This window comes from Euprymna scolopes, chromosome 45 (assembly GCF_053919585.1).
Source record: "Euprymna scolopes isolate OS-2025 chromosome 45, ASM5391958v1, whole genome shotgun sequence".
Lineage (NCBI taxonomy): Eukaryota > Metazoa > Mollusca > Cephalopoda > Sepiida > Sepiolidae > Euprymna > Euprymna scolopes.
The window spans coordinates 13227310-13246894 of NC_136526.1; the positions used below are offsets into that span (position 1 = coordinate 13227310).

Here is a 19585-nt window from a genome sequence, read left to right on the forward strand (position 1 = left end):
TAAAAATAAAATGAAATAAATAAATAAAAAAGAAAAGGAAATGCTTACGTGTAATAAAACAGCAAATATAAGATAAAATAAAAGGGAAGGGAAGGAAATAGATTAATGAATAAGGAGAGATAGAAAAAAGGAAATAATAATGAAGAAATAGAGGGGGCAGAGAGAGCGAGGAAGATAATGTAAGAAGACGAACTCAATAAACCTTTAAAAAATAAAGTGACAGGCCGCGAAAATAGGTCAGAACGCGAAAGTAAGCCTAGACATATGCAGGAAAGAAAAAGAAAGCAAATAAAAAATAACGCATGTCAAATAGAAATTCCTGCTTAAATTAAATTAAATCAAGTCAACTCAAAATAATCTTATCTAATATATACAGTCCTATTCTTGCTAATTTTATATGTATTGATAATATCTTTTAAATTACAATATTAAACTGAAAATTTAGAACTATAATAATCTGTGGAACTAATTTGCAAAACCAAATCTAGACATATTAATAAAATGTGTTATAAATATTATAATACTAATGATGATACTTTACTGAAAAAATATAATATTAATAATGATACTTAACTGAAAAATAAACAAACTTTATATATATAAATTTAAACATTTGAATGTTTAAAACGTTTGAAATTTAAATATTTCACGTCATAAATTTTGAAATTCATTGAATGACTAAAATTTTATATATATATATATATATATATATATATATATATATATATTAGTGGTTCAAATATTTTTTTCAATTCCGATACAATTACCAATTCCGTACTGAATTCCAGATTCCGATTCTTTATAAATCTCTAAATATTTAACTATAGAGTTGTTATTTTCCCGATTTATGTAAAAAAAATACATGTTAAAAATGCAGGTATTTTCCTAAATGTAAAAATACACTTGTGGAGGATGATCTATCAAATTTAGCTTCAATGGTATTTTAAAATTAAGAAATACTTATTATTTTATCGTTATTACCAGCAATGGAAGATTTTGGCTTAAACAAAATCACATAAAAAAAAATACAATTAAAAGAAGCGTTTTGGCATTGAAAAATAGGCACCAATTTTTTCGATTCCGATACCCTCACATTTGTTGATTTTTCCGATTCCCGATTAATAGGCCCAACACTTATATATATATATATATATATATATATATAGCTTAGTGAGTTAGAGGAAGAGGGTAAGTTCATTTCTATAAGAGGAGACTTAGCGGGATAATATAAAGCTCAACAAGTTTCATTGAAGCTTATGTATTATTGTTTTCCCAAATATGTATATATATATATATGTATATATATATATATGTATATATATATACATATATATGTATATGTATATATATATATATATGTATATATATATATATGTATATATATATATATATATATATAACTGAAACCAAAATTCCCTTCTTCCCTCATTCGTTTCTTAGTTTTTAATTTATCATTCTGACGTTTCCTCTTAGAGGGTCAGACGATAAGGCCTTAAGGAAATTTTAATAATTTCATCTGCCCATTTCTTGTTTTTTTTTGGTATTTAAATTAAAATTATGTTTCCTCTGAAATTTCTCCTTCCATTTTGCTGTACCAAAAATCTACTTATATATATATATATATATGTATATATATATATATGTATATATGTATATATATATATGTATATATATATGTATATATATATATGTATATATATATGTATATATATATATATATATATATATATATATATATATATATATAATATTACTATTGGGACAATTAATCGGAGTCATGAATCGAAAAAATCAGAATTTTTTGGAGAATCAATATCAAAATCAGTAAAATGTCTTTTTCTAATGCCCAGAGTGATTCTTTTTATCATTTTTATTTCTTTGTTTCTATTTAGAAATTATTTTTCCATGGTTCATATTAATGGCTAGAGAGAGAGAGAGATGGGATCAAACTCGAAAACGTAGGGTAATTAGTTTTCCTCGCTAACCATTAGGCCAAAAAGGATAGTGAATTCAATGAGTTGGTAATTTACTTAATTTCATAAGAGTCGGTGCAGAAATAAAAGTTGCTTTTAAACCTGGCCGAGGGCCAGCTAAGCTTTCCGCTTTCTGTCATGGTATTTATTTGCTTCCCCACGAAAGTAAATTAGACACAAGGTTGTTTATAATGTGGAGCACTCTGGCCGTATCCAAATAAATATTAATTGTCTCAGTATAAAGGGTTTCCCCTATATTGGTTTAGGATTAATTACAGAATAGATATTAACTGGCTGGAATGCCAGGTGGTTGCGTTTGCTTCGATTAGTTTCGCTTTATTTATATGAAAAAGACAAACACTAGAAATGAGGGAAATTTTTAAAACTCGATAATGCCCAGCATTGCCAGAGTGTTTGGTGGTGTGTGTTGAGCAAAAAAAAAAATTTTGTAGTAGGCAGACACGAAGGCAGAAAAGGAAGTGGAGGTGTGTGTAAGGGTGCTGGTTGAGCAAAAAAAAAATGGAAATTGCAAACGCAAAAAAAAAAAAAAATGATTTCCATATTTTTTAAATGGTCACTATATTTTTCAAGATGATTGCTATATTTTTCAAAATGGCGAACATATTTTTCGAAATGATTGGCAAAATTTTCAAAATAATTGCCATTTTTTTTTTTTCAAAATGTCCACCAACTTTTAAAATGACAACAATCTTTTTCAAAATGATGACCATATTTTCAGAATGACCACCATGTTTTTCAAAATGATTGCCATATTTTTCAAAATTGCAACAATATTTTTTCAAAATGGCAACCATATTTTTCAAAATTATTTCCATATATTTTAGAAATGGCGACCATATTTTTCAAAATGGCGACCATATTTTTCAAAACGACAACCATATTTTTAAAATGATTGCCATATTTTTCAAAATAGTAACCATTTTTTTTCAAAATAGCATTTATATTTTTCAAAATGACCATCATAGTGTTTATTTTTTATTTTTCTTAACTTTCAAAAAATTGACAGAATTTTCATTCCAACTTGATATGTATATTTTTTTGATATTAAATTTTTTTTTTTTGATCTTTCCTTTCAGGTATGGCACGAGGAATATCTTCATCACATTCAGACAATGAGGATTGTTTCCTGACGCTCTATGTGGCCACTCGATGGTATCGAGCACCTGAGATCATGTTTTCCTTGTTAGACTATTGCAGTGCCATAGACATTTGGTCGGTTGGATGTATTTTTGCCGAAATGCTTGGACGTAAACATCTATTTCCTGGTGGGCCTCAAAATTTGTCTAAACTTTTTTGTATCTTTAAGCCAATAATCTATATATTAATACAATAGCGTGTGTGTTATTTTCTTACATCTAGGTCGTTTAATTGTTATGTACTTCCATTTCTTGTCATAAATGATTTTACCAAGAATTCTTCATAAGTTTTAGTTATGAGGTTTAGTTAGAAATCGAAAGCGAAAGTTTTAGTTTCAGTTTCGATTTCAATTATAGCTGATGGCACTTAAGTCATCTATTTTTTTTATAAATAATTTATCAAGAATTCTTTATAAGTTTTGGTTTCGGTTTCGATTACGGCTGAAGGAACTCAAGTTATATATATATATATATATATATATATATATATATATATACATACACATATATTTTTTTCAATATACATATATTTTTTTGATAAGTTTTTATTTTGATTTCGATTCAAGCTAATGCACCCAAGTCATACAGATATATATTTTTTTTATTTTTGAAATCCCAACTTTCTAACATATAAAAATTGATAGAACATTAACTCTATAATAATATATACAAAATCTGCAAGAATTAAAATATCATATTTAAGCGTACTTTGCGACTGGGCTTTGCCAGACGTTCATGCTAGCTTAGATAAATACTTTTGCAGTTTTAACAAAAAAGCTACAGAGTGTTTCCATTTACATTGAACATTTACTGAATACATCAATATAATCCATATGAATGAGTCCTCCATGGAATTTCTACAGGTGCCGCAAATGTGTATAATTATAACTATTCCAATTATAGTGTTGAAAAAGCTTCAACCAGAACTTGTCCCCATACTTACAAAATTGTTTAAGTGTTGCCTTAAGGAGAAGTGCTTCCCAACACCCTGGAAAACCTCATCAGTATGCCCTGTATTTAAGAACTCGGGTGATAAGTCATCTCCATCTCAGTACAAACAAATAAGTCTCCTGTGTGTCATGAGTAAGCTGCTGGAATCCATATTAAATAGAGAAGTAGTCAACCACCTCAGCAGAAATAACCTTCTTAGTGACAGGCAATATGGTTTCCATTCTGCTAGATCTACAGCAGATGTGCTAACGGTTATATCTCATAGGATTTGTGAATCTCTTGACAAAGGCTTCCTTTCTAGGGCAATTGCTCTTGACATATCAAAGGCCTTCGATAAGGTTTGGCATAAGGGCCTACTTCACAAGATTTCCAGCTACGGTATAACTGGAAATGTTTTCTCAATAATTAAATCATTTCTCTCTGATAGGCTCCTAAGAGTAGTGGTTGATGGGCAGAAACCAGAGGCTCAGAGTATTAATGCTGGAGTCCCTCAGAGGTCCATCCTGGGCCCAACTCTCTTCCTGATCTGCATCAATGATCTCCCAAAACACATACTTAAATCATTTGTTAACATCTATGCTGATAAACGACCATCTATGGCAACACATCAAAGGCCGTAAATGACAAAGTTCTCTCTGATTCTCTCTCCTCTGATCTAGAGTGCGTGGTACAGTGATGAAGAGGTGGCTGGTTACTTTTAATGCATCTAAAACCAAACTCCTATCTTTACATCATCAACACTCTGATCCCCATCTGGCATCAATTGAAATGGATGGCTCTCGTCTTGGGGAGACTCCATGTTTTGACAAGCTTTTGGGTTTGACCTTTACTTCTGATCTGAAATGAAACACGTACATCAAATCTGTTGCCAAGATTGCTGGGAAAATGGTGGGATCCTTCTACCGCTCCAGAAGATATCTCACTGATGACGCAATTCTCTATCTATATAAAAGCCAAGTACGTCCAAGGATGGAGTACTGCTGCCACACATGGACAGGAGCTGCTAAAAACAGCCTATCCTGCCTTGACAGAGACTTCGTGGTTTAGTGGGGGATGCCCTTTTCTCTTCCCTGCAACCTCTCTCCCACAGAAGAGACGTTGCAAGCCTGCCTTTCTTTTATCATTACTTCCATGGCAAGTGCTTGTCTGAGCTCCAATCCCTGGTTCCCCCTCACCAATCTTTCACGATAAACACCCGTCTAGCTGAAACCACTGTCAATAATTTTCCCCACTCTTTATCTGTGCCAAAATCAAAACGTAGATTCCATGAACAAAGCTTCTTTCTTAGAAGTGCACACCTGTGGAACTCTCTTTCGTTTGCCTATTTCCCACCTGACTACAACCTGGATGTCTTCAAGTCCAACGTAAACAAATTCCTGATGAACCGCCCCCTTAAGTAAGACACTTTATCAAATCTCCAATATTAACGATTACTACAATGCTATCTCATTGATTACTGTACACGCAGTAACCCCTATCCCCAAGTGACTTCTGGGCCTTGATAAGTGATGAACACCATGTAAAAAAAAAAAAATGGTACTTCAAAATTTTATGTTGTATTATTAACCATTTTTGTATTGTTATTGGATACATAAAGGGTGGGCGAGTAGTTAGAGGTGAATGTTGTGATGACTGAGTTTTGGGTTCAATCCTCATACAACATAGTATGAATTTAATTTTTGATCCCCCTGACAAAGGATGGATTGGATCTAGTAATTTACTCCCATTCGTCAAACATTAGTCATGGTGGAAGCTAATTTTGCCAGAACGGATTTTCCAGGATCACTCTGGTTGCCCCCTTACGGGCCATTATAGAGGCAAAATTACCCCCAAATCATTCATTTGTTCGCACTTTTCTCAATAACCACACCTTGGATTTAAAAAGAAAATTTTTGCACAAACATTAGTCATGGTGAAAGTAAATTTTTCACCTGTGGAAGGGGACCCTGCATACTCGGCTTTTTTTTAATATATTTCTTCACACTGGTGGGCCCCTATCCAGATAGTTCCTATTTACTTGCCTCCCCATGAGAGCAGAGTTAGACACAAGGTCAGTTTTTAATGTGGAGAAAATCCAACTCCCTAAGACTTTCACCTGGCAAATTTCATTTTTTCAATTTTCACACTTTTGCACAAATTTTCTCCGGCTAAAAGCTCAATATGAAGTTTTGCATGTGTTCGAATACCCGAAATATGAAATTTCATGTGTGTAAACCAAAAACTGACAGGAGTTTGGTAGGCAAATTTTTTTTAACAAAAATGTATACACATACATAAATATATATAGAAAGAGTTTTGTGTTTATTATAAGCTTTTTACACAAATATTATGCAAGTATAAATCATGTAGAATATCTGCATGAATATAATTACACGTAATAGTTAACTAAAGATGATCATCCCATAAGAAAACCGAGAAAACTAATAGGGAATTAATTAAAAATGAATGTTTTAAAGAATATGCAAATTAGCTAGATCTTTTGCTAGTGAATACAATTCCACGACCCATATATAACAAAGTTGTATTTTCTTTTTAAATAAATAGAAAAAAATGGGGTTTGTATTGCTGTACACATAGATTCAAAAAAGTTGTCAAAAAACAAATATATAACAAATAAATGTTATCAAAGGCAAGATAAGTTACTTTTCTGCCAAACTGGATATATTTTTTGTGTTTTTATTCAATGTAACATATTTATTCAGCTCGAAAAACATGCAGTGTTTACCGATGTATTCGAAAATTCAAGATGGCGTCTCACACCCTCTTTAACACCGTAAGTTTGGGAAAAGGTGTTATAAATCATAAACTATACAAAATACTATTAAAAACCCGCCAAATATATGTCAACCTATTTCATGGTAACATATATTGAGCGAGTTTTTAACAGTATTTTATTCGGTTTTTTATTTATAACACCTTTTCCCAAACTTACCGTGTTAAAGAAAGAATCAGACGCCATCTTGAATGTTCCAATACATCGGTAAACACTGTATGCTTTTCGAGCTGAATAAACATGTTACATTGAATAAAAACACAAAAAATATATCCAGTTTGGTAGAAAAGTAACTTATCTTGCCTTTGATAACATTTATTTGTTATATATTTGTTTTTTGACAACTTTTTCGAATCTATGTGTACAGTAATACAAACCCAAAAAGTGTTTTTAATATGAATATCAATACACAAAAAAACAAAATTTATAGGAGTATAGACTAGTGGGGGAGCGATCAGCCTTGCCTGATTATAAAATATGCTTAAATATATATTAAATTCATGTAGTTTTCTTATTTATTATTACAAAGTCAATTTTCTATTGAATATTATATTGTACCTAATATATCATACTGATTTCAAAAGATTTAAAAAAAAAAATGACTTGGGTACTGTCAGCTAGAATTGAAATCAAAATATTTAGTGCTCCAGCTGTGTTCCCTACTGTTTGAGCTATCAATAGATAGATAAGAAAGGTTTAGAATTTAACCACTTCAAGCTATAAATGAATTTGCGCATGCATAAAAGTAATAGAAATGTGTCGGCAAGTTGAAACGATTATTGTGCATTTCAACATGTCGACATATTTCTGTATACGTTATTCACCCATCCAATCAAAGATTTTACTCATTATAAACCATCTTTGGTGTATGATTACTGTTTCCTGTTAATTTCAGTGTTATGTGATCAGTAGTTTAAGAGTTTATTGGTTAAATATGTTCATGCATACATACATACATACATCTACCATTTTATTTATATAGCTTTCATTCATTGAAACAAAACCATTCTTGGTGTATGATTACTATTTCTTGTTAGTATCGGTGTTATGTGACCAGTAATTTAAAAGTTTAGCTGTTAAATATTTACGCACACATACATATACTGTTTTATTTATCTATCTATAAAAGTGAACATGTCTGTGTGTATTTCCCTATGCAATAACTCTGTCAATTTCCAGTCTACAGACTCGAAATTTGATATACAGGGTACTGAGATTTGGGAAAATCTTTGTAATCGGTTTTCGGACAGAAATTTTGCTGTTAAGAGGTCAAAGTTCCACGATTTGACCTTTGCAAACTCTACCAAGCTCCTCCGCCAATTTTGGATCTAAACACTTGAAATTTTAGATATAGGTTCCTTGGACATGGATCTAACTTAGTAACTTGATTTGAGCCCAAAGCAATAAATGTTAAGGGGTCATAATAGGGGTCAAAGTTAAAAAAAAATTTACTGCTTTTTTTTTTTTTGCTTAACATACACCTCCAAACACCCGGGCAACGCTGGGCTGAAATGCTTGTATAAATTAAATTGGAATTAAACACTAGCAAGACTTTCACTAAAGAGGAAGAGGAAGTCAACAAATAAACTTTATTTAACATAACCGTACGTTGCACACTCTTCTTTTCGTAAGTGAACAACTTTTCACGTTTATATTTAAATTTCAGGGAAATATTACATCGAACAAGCGCAATTAATAATTGATGTTCTTGGTTCGCCTTCTGAGAAATTTCTTTCCGCCTGCAAGTCAGACATTATCAAGACATTCATCAAACGTAAGTTTTTCAGCTCTAATCTATGGTCTCCCCCTTGCCGGACTTTCACAAAAAAAAACACTCGATTAACTACAACCGCTATTAACAATTTCCCCCACTCTTTATCTGTGCCTTAATCTAAACGCAGATTCAACTTACAAAGCTTCTTTCCTAGAACTGGCCACCTGTGGAACACTGTTCCGCTAGCCTGCTTCTCATCTCAGCAGACTACAATATTGTAGCTTTCAAGTCCAATGTAAACAAGTTCTTGTTGAATCGTCTCCTTAAATAATCATATTTTACTCAACTTATATCATTCATTGACCTTTATCCTCGAGTAGCCTTCAGGCCTTGCTAAGTAGTGACTCCCTTGTAAAATAATGATAAAAAAATGTGTATCAATGAGTGAAAGAATGGATGTGAGTTCTTGGGTTAGTAGATGTAGAACAGTTGAGGTAGCAGGGTCGGTTCATAGAGGAAAGCGAAGGAAAACGTGTGAGACTTAAAGGGAAAGGGATAAATAAGGACCTAGCAGAATAGGTTACTTTGGAAGTAAATTTCTTAAAACCGTCCAACACATGCCAGCGTGTAAAATAATGTTAAACTAAATATGCTTATGTCAATTTTACACAATGATTTTTTAATTAAGTGTAACCCGGATATAAGAAACCCGGATATAAGAGAGATTTGCTCTGATCTGAAATTAGAGCCTGCGTTAATGTACAGCGTAACCCGGATATAAGAGCGAGGAATATAAGAAAACCTGATATAAGAGAGATTTTATGAGCCTGCGTTAGTGTACAGTGTAGCCCGGATATAAGAGACCTGAATATAAGAAAACCTGGTATAAGAGAGATTTTCTCTGGTCCCAAATTAGAGCCTGCATTAATGTACAGTGTAACCTGGATATAAGAGAGCTGCAAGGTCCGGAGAAGTCTCTTATATCCGGGTTACACTGTATCCCATTTTTGTCACCACTTAAGGCGAAGAGCGACTCAAGGATAAAGGTTGCTGTACAATAAGCTTTTTTTGTTTATATAGAAAGTAGTGTTGGCACGATGAATCGGAATCGTGAATTGAAAAAAATCATAACTTTCTGGGGTATTGGAATCGGAAAATTTTGTGCCTATTTTCTGATGCCAAAACAATTCCTTTAATTATCTTTTTCTAATTTGATTTTAGTTCAAGAAAAAATTTAATTGCTGATCGTAATAAGAGTTTATTGATTGTAAACTTCCCGTAAAATTGAAATTCATAGATTCTCCCCCCCCCTCACAAGTGTGTTTTTACGCTTGAGAAAATATGTACACATTTTAGCTGTGTTTTTACAGTAATTGGGACAAAATACCAATTTTATAGTTAAATATTTAGAGATTTATAAAGAATCGGAATCGGTAATGGTATCAGAATCAGGAATTTAGTACAGAATCAGTAATTGTATTGGAATCGGGGAAAAATAATGGCGTCGTCCCATCGCTAGTAGAAAGTAATACAAGGAAACATTTGCTGCGTTTTCTTCAAGGTTTTATTTTGGAGAAAATCGACTCTGGAGAGGGAGAGAGAGAGGGAGAGAGACTAATGTATTTCCTTCTTAAATTAATTTCCTAACTTAACTGAAATGAGTGACACACACCGACAGTCATCAAGGTAACATTTGACTTAGATTATAAAGTTTTTCTATATTTTTAGCGACGTCCCCTTCGCAGATTGATTTGAAAATCTATGTTTCTCCAGGTTCGAAAAACGTGTCATTCATTATATTGCTCTGTTTTGTCAATGGCCTTTTATCTGCTTCCCTTCCCCTGATACAACTCATCTTTCGGAATGATTCTGTTTTGCAAGTCGGGGTAATTATCGTGCACTCACTGTGACCCTTGCCAAAATTCACACTAGCTAACTTAATCGCTATTAACGTAGGCACCCTTGTATGTAACAGACAACATTTTGTACCAATTCCATTATGAACCATTAATTCCATCTTTCCGTTTTGCATGTAACAAATCGACGGAAAGTAATTTCTCATCTTTATTTGATTTTCATTTGAAGAAATGGGCAAAAAGAATCCGATTCCATTATCGAGGCTGTATCCGAAAGCAAGTCGAAGGGCAGTGGATTTGTTAGGTCAAATGTTGGTTTTAAATCCGTCAGATCGGGTGACTGTGGAACAAGCGCTGAGGCATCCATACTTCACTGGTTACCATGATCAGGACGATGAGCCAATCTGTGTTCCCGCTTTTAATTTCGATTTTGAAAAACAGGTGAGTAAAAATATTACTTTTTATTTTTTTTAAATGAATGTTCGGTACTTGTCCAGTTTATGATCTTGATGCAATGGAATAACCTAACAACCCTTCATAGATGAAATGAACTATGGATATATTGACCCTCTCACGTGACTTAGGCAGAAGAAAAAAAGACAGGAAGAGAATAAGACAAGATGTCGAGTAACTCTTATGTCACATGTATTCCCTTGTAAATAAACCCCTTTGTCTTTCACCTATGTTTCTTGTTGTATTTTTATTTAAAGTAAGGATATAACAGTGGCAAAAATTCATCGGCTGTGTTCCAGGCGACTTCTTGAAGTCATGATTTTTCTAAAGATAATAAGAGTCGATATTACGCTGATCATTGTTGGACAGTTATGAATGAATCGATCATGACTGATGGTACTGTTACATAATGCATATGAGAGCGTGGAAAAATATCAGCAGCAGCAAAGGATAGCTGGCTTGGGAAGAGATTAGCAGCAGCCTGTGGAACTCTGTTCCGTCTGCCTGCTTCCCTCTGGACTACAACTTGGATGTCTTCAAGTCCAATGTTAACAAATTCCTAATCAACCGCCCCCTTAATTAAACACTTCATCAAATCTCCACACTAATGTAATGTGCTTGCAATAACCCTTATCCCTGAGTGGCTTCTGGGCCTTGATAAGTGATGATCACTGTGTAAAAAAAAAAAAAAAAAAGAAAAAGCAGCTAGCTGAAAAATGCGCATATGCAAATTAGGAAGTGTGAGCGAGAAGAAAAAGAAAAAATAAAGAAAAAATATGTGTACGTATGTGATGTAATGGAATAATCTAACATCCCTTCATAGATGAAATGAACTATGGATATATTGACCCTCTCACGTGACTGTGGCAGAAGGAAAAAAAGACAGAAAGAGAATAAGAACATATGTCGAGTAACTCTTATTTCACATGTATTCCGTTGTAAATAAACCCCTTTGTCTTTCACTCATAACCCCGTGTTTCTTGCTGTATTCTTATTTAAAGTAAGGATATAACACGTATATATTATCAGAGTCAATTTTCTATCGGTTCTTATTTCTATCGGTTCTCAGTGGCCCTGGCAATGTATTCCCTTGTAAATAAACCCCTTTGTCTTTCACTCATAACCCCGTGTTTCTTGCTGTATTCTTATTTAAAGTAAGGATATAACACGTATATATTATCAGAGTCAATTTTCTATCGGTTCTTATTTCTATCGGTTCTCAGCGGCCCTGGCAATGTATTTCCTTGTAAATAAACCCCTTTGTCTTTCACCCATGACCCCGTGTTTCTTGCTGTATTCTTATTTAAAGTAAGGATATAACACGTATATATTATCAGAGTCAATTTTCTATCGGTTCTTATTTCTATCGGTTCTCAGCGGCCCTGGCAATGTATTCCCTTGTAAATAAACCCCTTTGTCTTTCACCCATGACTCCGTGTTTCTTGCTGTATTCTTATTTAAAGTAAGGATATAACATAAATAATAATGATAATGCTCATAAATAATTAATATAAATATAAATAAATAAATAATAATGATAATGTCGTTCATCAAATTCTATCTGTATTTGTTTACAGTAACACATCAGCTGATATTTGGGCCTGGCGATGAATGCCCTGGAAAAGTCACTTCTGATTAATGCTTAGTTTTAAAAATATGCAAACGAAGAAATGATTTACAGCGATTTTAAATGGTGTCTCTTCTTTTATCGTAAATTGAACTCATTAATTTTAAAGTAAGGATATGACAGATCCAATCTCTGACAACTCGAATCATAAATGGTCATTCTGTTTCTGAAATTTTGAGATAAGGATTGCTTATTCGTATTATTTGGTTTCATCGGACTACTATTCTTATCTTGAGTGCGATTTTTACAACGTTTCGGTCGATGTAACCTCCAACCTCCTTCAGATGTATCTTGTCGAACTCAAGAATGTTTCTGTCAAACTCTGGAATTTGTTCGTAAGTACCCGTGACGCAGTGGTTAGAATACTTGGAAAAAGTCAATTGTAAAAGTGATATTCTCCTGAAGGTTGAAGGTTCAATCCTCGGTTTAGGCGACTGAAAAAATACAATTGCGAATTACTTAGGACCTCTATCCAGTCACGGCTGACGGTGGATTTGTTATTCGTATTATTTGGGTTCCTCGAACTACTGTTCTCATCTTGAGTGTCATTTTTCACAACGTTTTGGTTGATGTATCTTGTCAAAGTCGGGGAATATTTCAGATGTATCTTGTCAAAGTCGGGGAATATTTCTGTCAAACTTAGAAATGTAGACAGAATTTCAAACGGAACCCTTTTATTTACTTCACGGGGTTAACATGTTCTTGTTCCATCAGCCACAACTGGATAGAGGTCCTAAGTAATTTGTAATTGTATTTTTTGGTCGGCCACACTGAGACTTGAACCTTCAACCTTCAGGAGAATATCTCTTTTACAATTGATTTTTTTCTCATACTCTTAACCACTGTGCCACAAGTTTTTGCATATCTTTGTGTTGTATCACGTAATTAAATCTCCATAATACACTCTATGCATGTACCCCCATTGTAACAGCTGGTTTAGTGTTATGAAACTGGGCTAGTGTTAAAGAGAGATGTTAGAAAATTATAGGTTATTAGCAGGAATTTTTTACTTTGATGGTAATTCACTCAGTATGGGTATAGTCAGCTAGTGTCCAAGATGAATGCAGATTATATACAACAGTCCGCAGCGGCCAAAATAGGAATACACAGTCAGTTCTGGGATCAGGTAAATCTGTGGACTGGAGGTAGATTCAACGTTGGCTTTGATGATAATCACGTTTTTAGTTGGTCTCCCAGGTGTCTTTACCCATCTTGAGATCTCACTTCATGGATGAACTGTTAGCATTCGTAGTTGCTTGGTCGAGGTCACCACTTATCAAGGCCCGTAAGCCACTCGGGGATAAGGGTTATTGCGTGTACAGTAATTAATGGAATAGTATCATAGTAATTGTTAGTATTAGAGATTTGATAAAGTGCCTTACTTAAGGAGGTGGTTCATCAGGAATTTGTTTATGTTGGACTTGAAGACATCTAAGTTGTAGTCAGATGGGAAACAGGCAAACGGAAGAGAGTTCTACAGTCGTGCACTTATAAGAAAGAAGCTTTGCTCATGGAATCTACGCTTTGAATTAGGCACAGATAAAGAGTGGGGAAAATTATTGACAGTGGTTTCAGCTAGACGTAAAATCTATATATAGGTGGTAGGAAGGGAATTCCAAAGTCTAGCTGTTCAAGGGAAGAAACTATTAGAATAGAAAGCTTTCTGGCATCTAGGGACCTCAACAGTGAAGGGGTGAGATTTTATTGCTGTGGGTTTGTCGGGGTTACAAATAATGAGAGTAATGCTTCCTTTTCTCAGTTCTAGTTCCTTCTAAGCAATGTTTCCATTTTCATAATGAAATTTCCTTCTGAAAATAAAATGGCTGCCGGTGATAACTTAGTACGGGATTCTGGTGGCTGGTTGTAACGATTTCTAAGAGTAATGAATTCTATGAATATACGTACTTATCCTTTTTTTTTTTTTTTTTTTTTTTACACGATGGTCACCACTTATCAAGGCCGGGAAGCCACTCAGGGATAAGGGTTATTGCAAGTACAGTACGTTAGTGTGGAGATTTAATGAAGTGTTTACTTAAGAGGACAGTTCATTAGGAATTTGTTAATGTTGGACTTGAAGACATCCAAATTGTAGTCAGGTGGGAAGCAGGCAGACGGAACAGAGTTCCTCAGGCGTGCAGTTATAAGAAAGAAGCTTTGTTCATGGAATCCACATTTTGATTTAGGCACAGATAAAGAGTGGGGGAAATTTTTCACAGTGGATTCAGCTAGACGGGTGTTTTTCGTGAAAGATTGGCGAGGGGGGACCAGAGATTGGAGTTCAGACGAGCACCTGCCATGGAAATAACGATAAAACAAGGATAGGCTCGCAACGTCTCTTCTGTGGGAGAGAAGTTGCAGGGTAGAGAAAAGGGCATCCCCCACTAAGCCACAAAGTTTATTTTGTACTCTGTCAAGGCAGGATAGGCTGTTTTTAGCAGCTCCTGCCCAGATATGGCAGCAGTATTCCATCCTTGGACGTACTTGGCTTTTATATAGATAGAGAATTGCATCAGTAGTGAGATATCTTCTGGAGCGTTAGAAGGATCCCATCATCTTTCCAGCAACCTTGGCAACAGATTTGATGTACGTGTTCCATTTCAGATCAGGAGTAAAGGACAAACCCAGAAGTTTGTCAAAATACAGGGCTTCTCCTAGACGAGAGCCATCCATTTCAATTGATGCCAGATTGGGATCAGAGCGTTGATGATGTAAAGATTCTAATTCTAATAGAATTATATTTGATAACTTTATTTAGAATCCATAGATAGTTGATATGCTGTAAAACCAAACAAAACAAGTGTAATCTATATATTAATACTAGCCTGGGTGCCCAGCGTTGCCAGGGTGTTTGGAGATGTATGTTAAGCAAAAAAAAAAAAAAAGTGGTAGTAGACAGGCAGGCTCAAACTCGTATTGCGAAGGAGGAAAAGAAAGTGGAAAAAAAATGACATGGTAGCTGTTGCATCCATCACCAAACCGGAAGTGACGTAGGTTTAAATTAAGGCTAGACAATCGAAAAGAGGGAATGACTTTTGAAAATATCAGCGAAAACAGCAACCCCTCCCTGTAGAAAAGTACCCAGTTTAGGGTGAAGGAATTAATGTTTTTGACCTATTTTTCGATATTTGTCATCTGAAGGGTGGAGTTTCAAAACAATACTAATCTCGTGAAAATCCATCGCCTCTGTCGAAAGTTTTAGGCAGACATACAAACATACATACATACAGAGAGGTGAGATAGCGTGTGTGTTATTCCGTGTGTCACACTTACTCCTTTTTTCTTTCGAGTGACTGTCGTTTAATTGTTATGACCTTCCATTTTTCGTAATAAATAATTTTACCAAGAATTCTTCATAAGTTTTGGTTTTGTTTTCGATTATAGCTGAAGGCACTCAAGTTATATATATTTTTTCTTCATATGCTTTGGTTTGGGTTTCAATTCAAGCTGATGCACCCAAATCATATGGATATATTTTTTTATTTTTGAAATCACAATTTTATAATATATAAAAATCAATTAAAAAAAAGTTGACACTATCATACAAAATCTACATAAATTAAAATATCATATTTAAGCATATTTTACGAGGTGTCCCTTCAAGTCTGCATAAATATTATATCTTAATTAATGATATTCACTTGAAGGTTCAATTCTCGGTGTGGGCGACTGAAAAATATAATAGCGAGTTACTTAGAACCTTTATCGAGTTTGACAGAAACATTTCCAGATTCCAGAGTTCAACAAGATACACCTGGAGAAGGTCGGAGGTTACATCGACCGAAACGTGAAAATCACACTCAAGATGAGAACAGTAGTCCGATGAATCCAAATAATACGAATAATCTTAGTTCTAATGAACTCAATGGAACATTAAATCTAAATAATTTTTTAAAATTTTCTTCCTTTGAAGACTGTAATGCTGGGTATAGGGCAGCCAAACCAGCTGCCAACATTGCCCTGCTTTTTATTGAAACCAACCGAGAGCTCTTTTTAGTATCCTTGTTGTTCCCTTAAGTGCAATTGCCTGGATCTCTTTTGTACTTGGTTCACCAGGAATATTAGTTAGGTAGGACTTCAGGTTCTTCTTCATAAGCTCTGTGGCACCTATATTAACTGGTATGATTGATATCTCCCTAAGATTCCAGTTTCTTTTCATATACATGAGACCTTGATATTTGGTCTATTTCTTTCAGCTCTTTTCAGACCTCCATCATTAGGGACACTCACTTCAACCAAGTTGCAACTCTCTGACTTATTCTATATAACGATGTCAGGTTTAACAGCAGCATTTTCTAGGTGGTTGGCTTTAGGGATTACATGGTTGTAATGTATGGTATATGAGACATTTCCAACTGTTCTTTCAGGTTAATGTTCCCAGGATTTGCTGCTACATTGGATGTTTAATTTTTTACAGATGGTTCAGTGGAGGTACTTACATGCTCTATCATGTCTCGCTGTATAGTAACCATCCTCTAAAAGAACTTGATATCAGATGACTCACGCTTTCTAATTCTGTGTGGCAGAATCTGCATTTGTTGTCATTAGTGAGACCTGCCATCTTCTTAAATGCATTGGTCATCAATCCCTGGTCCTGAGCAGCCATTATAACCCTTTCCTGACCATGGTGGAGGGCTCCCCTAAACAGTATAAGGAAACACTTTAATAGTTTTATGAATCCAAATGATCCAAATTGAGATTATAGTTGTAACTTTGCACGTAGACATGTTTTATAAAAAAAAAAAATGTAGCTAATATTTATTTGCTTCTTATTTTTATCTTCAAAGTATATGACAAAGGTTCAGTTCCGTGACGCCATCTATAATGAAATAAACGAATTTCACGAAGATAGACATCCAACCCTCGACTTCAGCCCAGTTCTGCGCCCTGCTCCGAAAACGAATGAAAATATAAGAACTTCCATTGGTGATGCGTCAGCGCGGTCCTCTTCGCTTGACGGCTCCCTTGAAATAACCGAACAGGGGGCCGCCTTACAGGCATTTGTCAAGCAGCTGCGGGAGAGGCTGAATGCTTCGACCAGCACGGAGAAAACCAAACATGTTTCAGGCGGAAAGGAGAATCAAAACTCCTCTCAACCTTGCCATTATTTACCCGAGGAGGTCGACCCAAACTCTTCGACCAATTCTACCACTTCGACTAAAACCTCTTTGCTTTGTGACGAGAATCTTTCCACTTTATCCGACGATGTAGAAATGCTGAGTGCAAAGTCGACCGAATTAAAGATGGATGCATCCTCGGCGTTATTGTCAAAATCTGCACCAATGATGCTGCAGTCTCAACCCCAGGATTTGCAGGGATCTGGATCCGACCACCAGACAATTTCTGCCGATACCAAAGAACTTATCAAGGCCGCCCTGCGAAACGCAACTCTCAAAAAACGTGGAGGTAAGTGTGCCAGTTTGATTTTTATACTATTTGGTTTTTGTTATACTATTATCACTAAGAAGCTCTACTCATATGTTGAGCACTATTAACATAAATGGAAACAAAGTTTAAATGTAATATATTATCTTATAACTGCATATATATATATATATATATATATATAAGAGCAAATAGTTAATAAAACATGTTAAAAAACACTTTGAAAAAGAGTTAAAAACATATTTAATTGGAAAAGGAAACACTTAATAAGTGGATAGTCCTTAATTCGCAGAGTTTTGAAGAAATACTTTCCTTCTCATCAGAGGGTAGGAATTAGCAAAATGCAGGATCGGATTTTGCATACAAAGGTATTTGATGAAACTGCAAGTAAGTCAAAGATCTTACTTGATAACAAAAAGTGAAGCAGAGGGAATAGGGTGAAGAAAAAGGTGGTTTCACGTGTATGGATAGTCTGGTGAAAGGTAAATTATCCAATGACAGTAAAATCCAAAAATGTAAATCCAAGAAAGTTTATTAAATTTCCATTCGCACAAGTAAAATCCAAGAAAATCGTGTAATTGGAAGATGGTCCAAAATAATCCAAAAGGCCGAAATCCGTAGAATAATTCACAAATATGTACAAGGAAAAGGGGGAAAAATTCCAATAATATTAATAAAAGAAAAATAAGATATGCGTTTAATACGGCTGCCGAAACAAAGTGTAATTAAGAAAAATCAGTGAAGAAGAGAAAAAAAGATTCAATGGTGATAGAATTAAATATAAAATAGAAAAGCAAATGTTAAAATGACCCAGACAAGATGATGTTCAAAAGCGCAAAAAATATAGGGCAAAAAAGGAGGTCAACTGAAATGTACAGGTTATTACTTAAGAAAATGTTAGCAAGAGTTATTAAAAGACACTAAATGGAAAAAATAAATTAATAAAATAAAAATAAAATATTATAAGCTCTATCTCCTATTTGGTTTTATCGAGCTTTTACACCTGGTTGAGATTACTTTATAAATATTAATTCTTTAATATTTATAATATACTTTAGTTTTACCATCTTGGATCATTTTGGTAAATTTAATTATTTAATTGTAATTTTTATTTTTATATATATATATATATATATATATATATATATATATATATATATATATATATATATATATATTATGACGTGGGTAAATGGAATCCTTCATAACAGTAAAAAACATCGATGGAGAGACGAAACCATGGTTATCGGTTAACAACGTTTATTGATTGTTAACATAACGGTTACATAAAAATATATACTCAGATGGAGCAGATTGAATTAGGAATGTCTCTGCTACGAAGAACGATGTTCGTTCCTCCATTGTACCAATCGCAGACTGCCGTCTCTCGTCCTAATCTCGTATCGTCATTGTATTCTTGTTCCCGTGTTTACATACGAGAATCCGAGGAACCATTTCACGGTTAAGGGGAAGCAACTCTTCTCTGAAAATGTAGGAGTTATTTCCCTTAGATTGGATTCTTAGATTTGTTCTAATTTGTCGTCCGAACAAAGGAGAAGAAGAACAGAGTTGTAAAGTAGAGTTTTACAAAAAGTCGTCATTATTCGGCAGAATACTCCAAAGCTGGGTGCTCCTTAATCCACAGAGTTTCAAAGAATGCTATTTCTTCTCATCAGAGGAAAAATTGTTAGCAAAATAA

The 19585-nt window shown here is 34.2% G+C and overlaps 1 protein-coding gene across 2 annotated transcripts in view; it reads left to right on the top strand.

Annotated features, from left to right (window-relative positions):
* The window catches only part of LOC145269262 (uncharacterized), an 88458-nt gene that overhangs the window by 42575 nt on the left and 26298 nt on the right, over window positions 1–19585 (top strand). For both annotated transcript variants that reach the window (XM_080124887.1, XM_080124885.1), the window contains exons 3-6: window positions 3071–3259; window positions 8521–8628; window positions 10654–10865; window positions 17289–17907. In XM_080124887.1, the coding sequence (XP_079981013.1) occupies window positions 3071–3259; window positions 8521–8628; window positions 10654–10865; window positions 17289–17907 (1128 nt within the window). The remainder of the gene's footprint in view (window positions 1–3070; window positions 3260–8520; window positions 8629–10653; window positions 10866–17288; window positions 17908–19585) is intronic.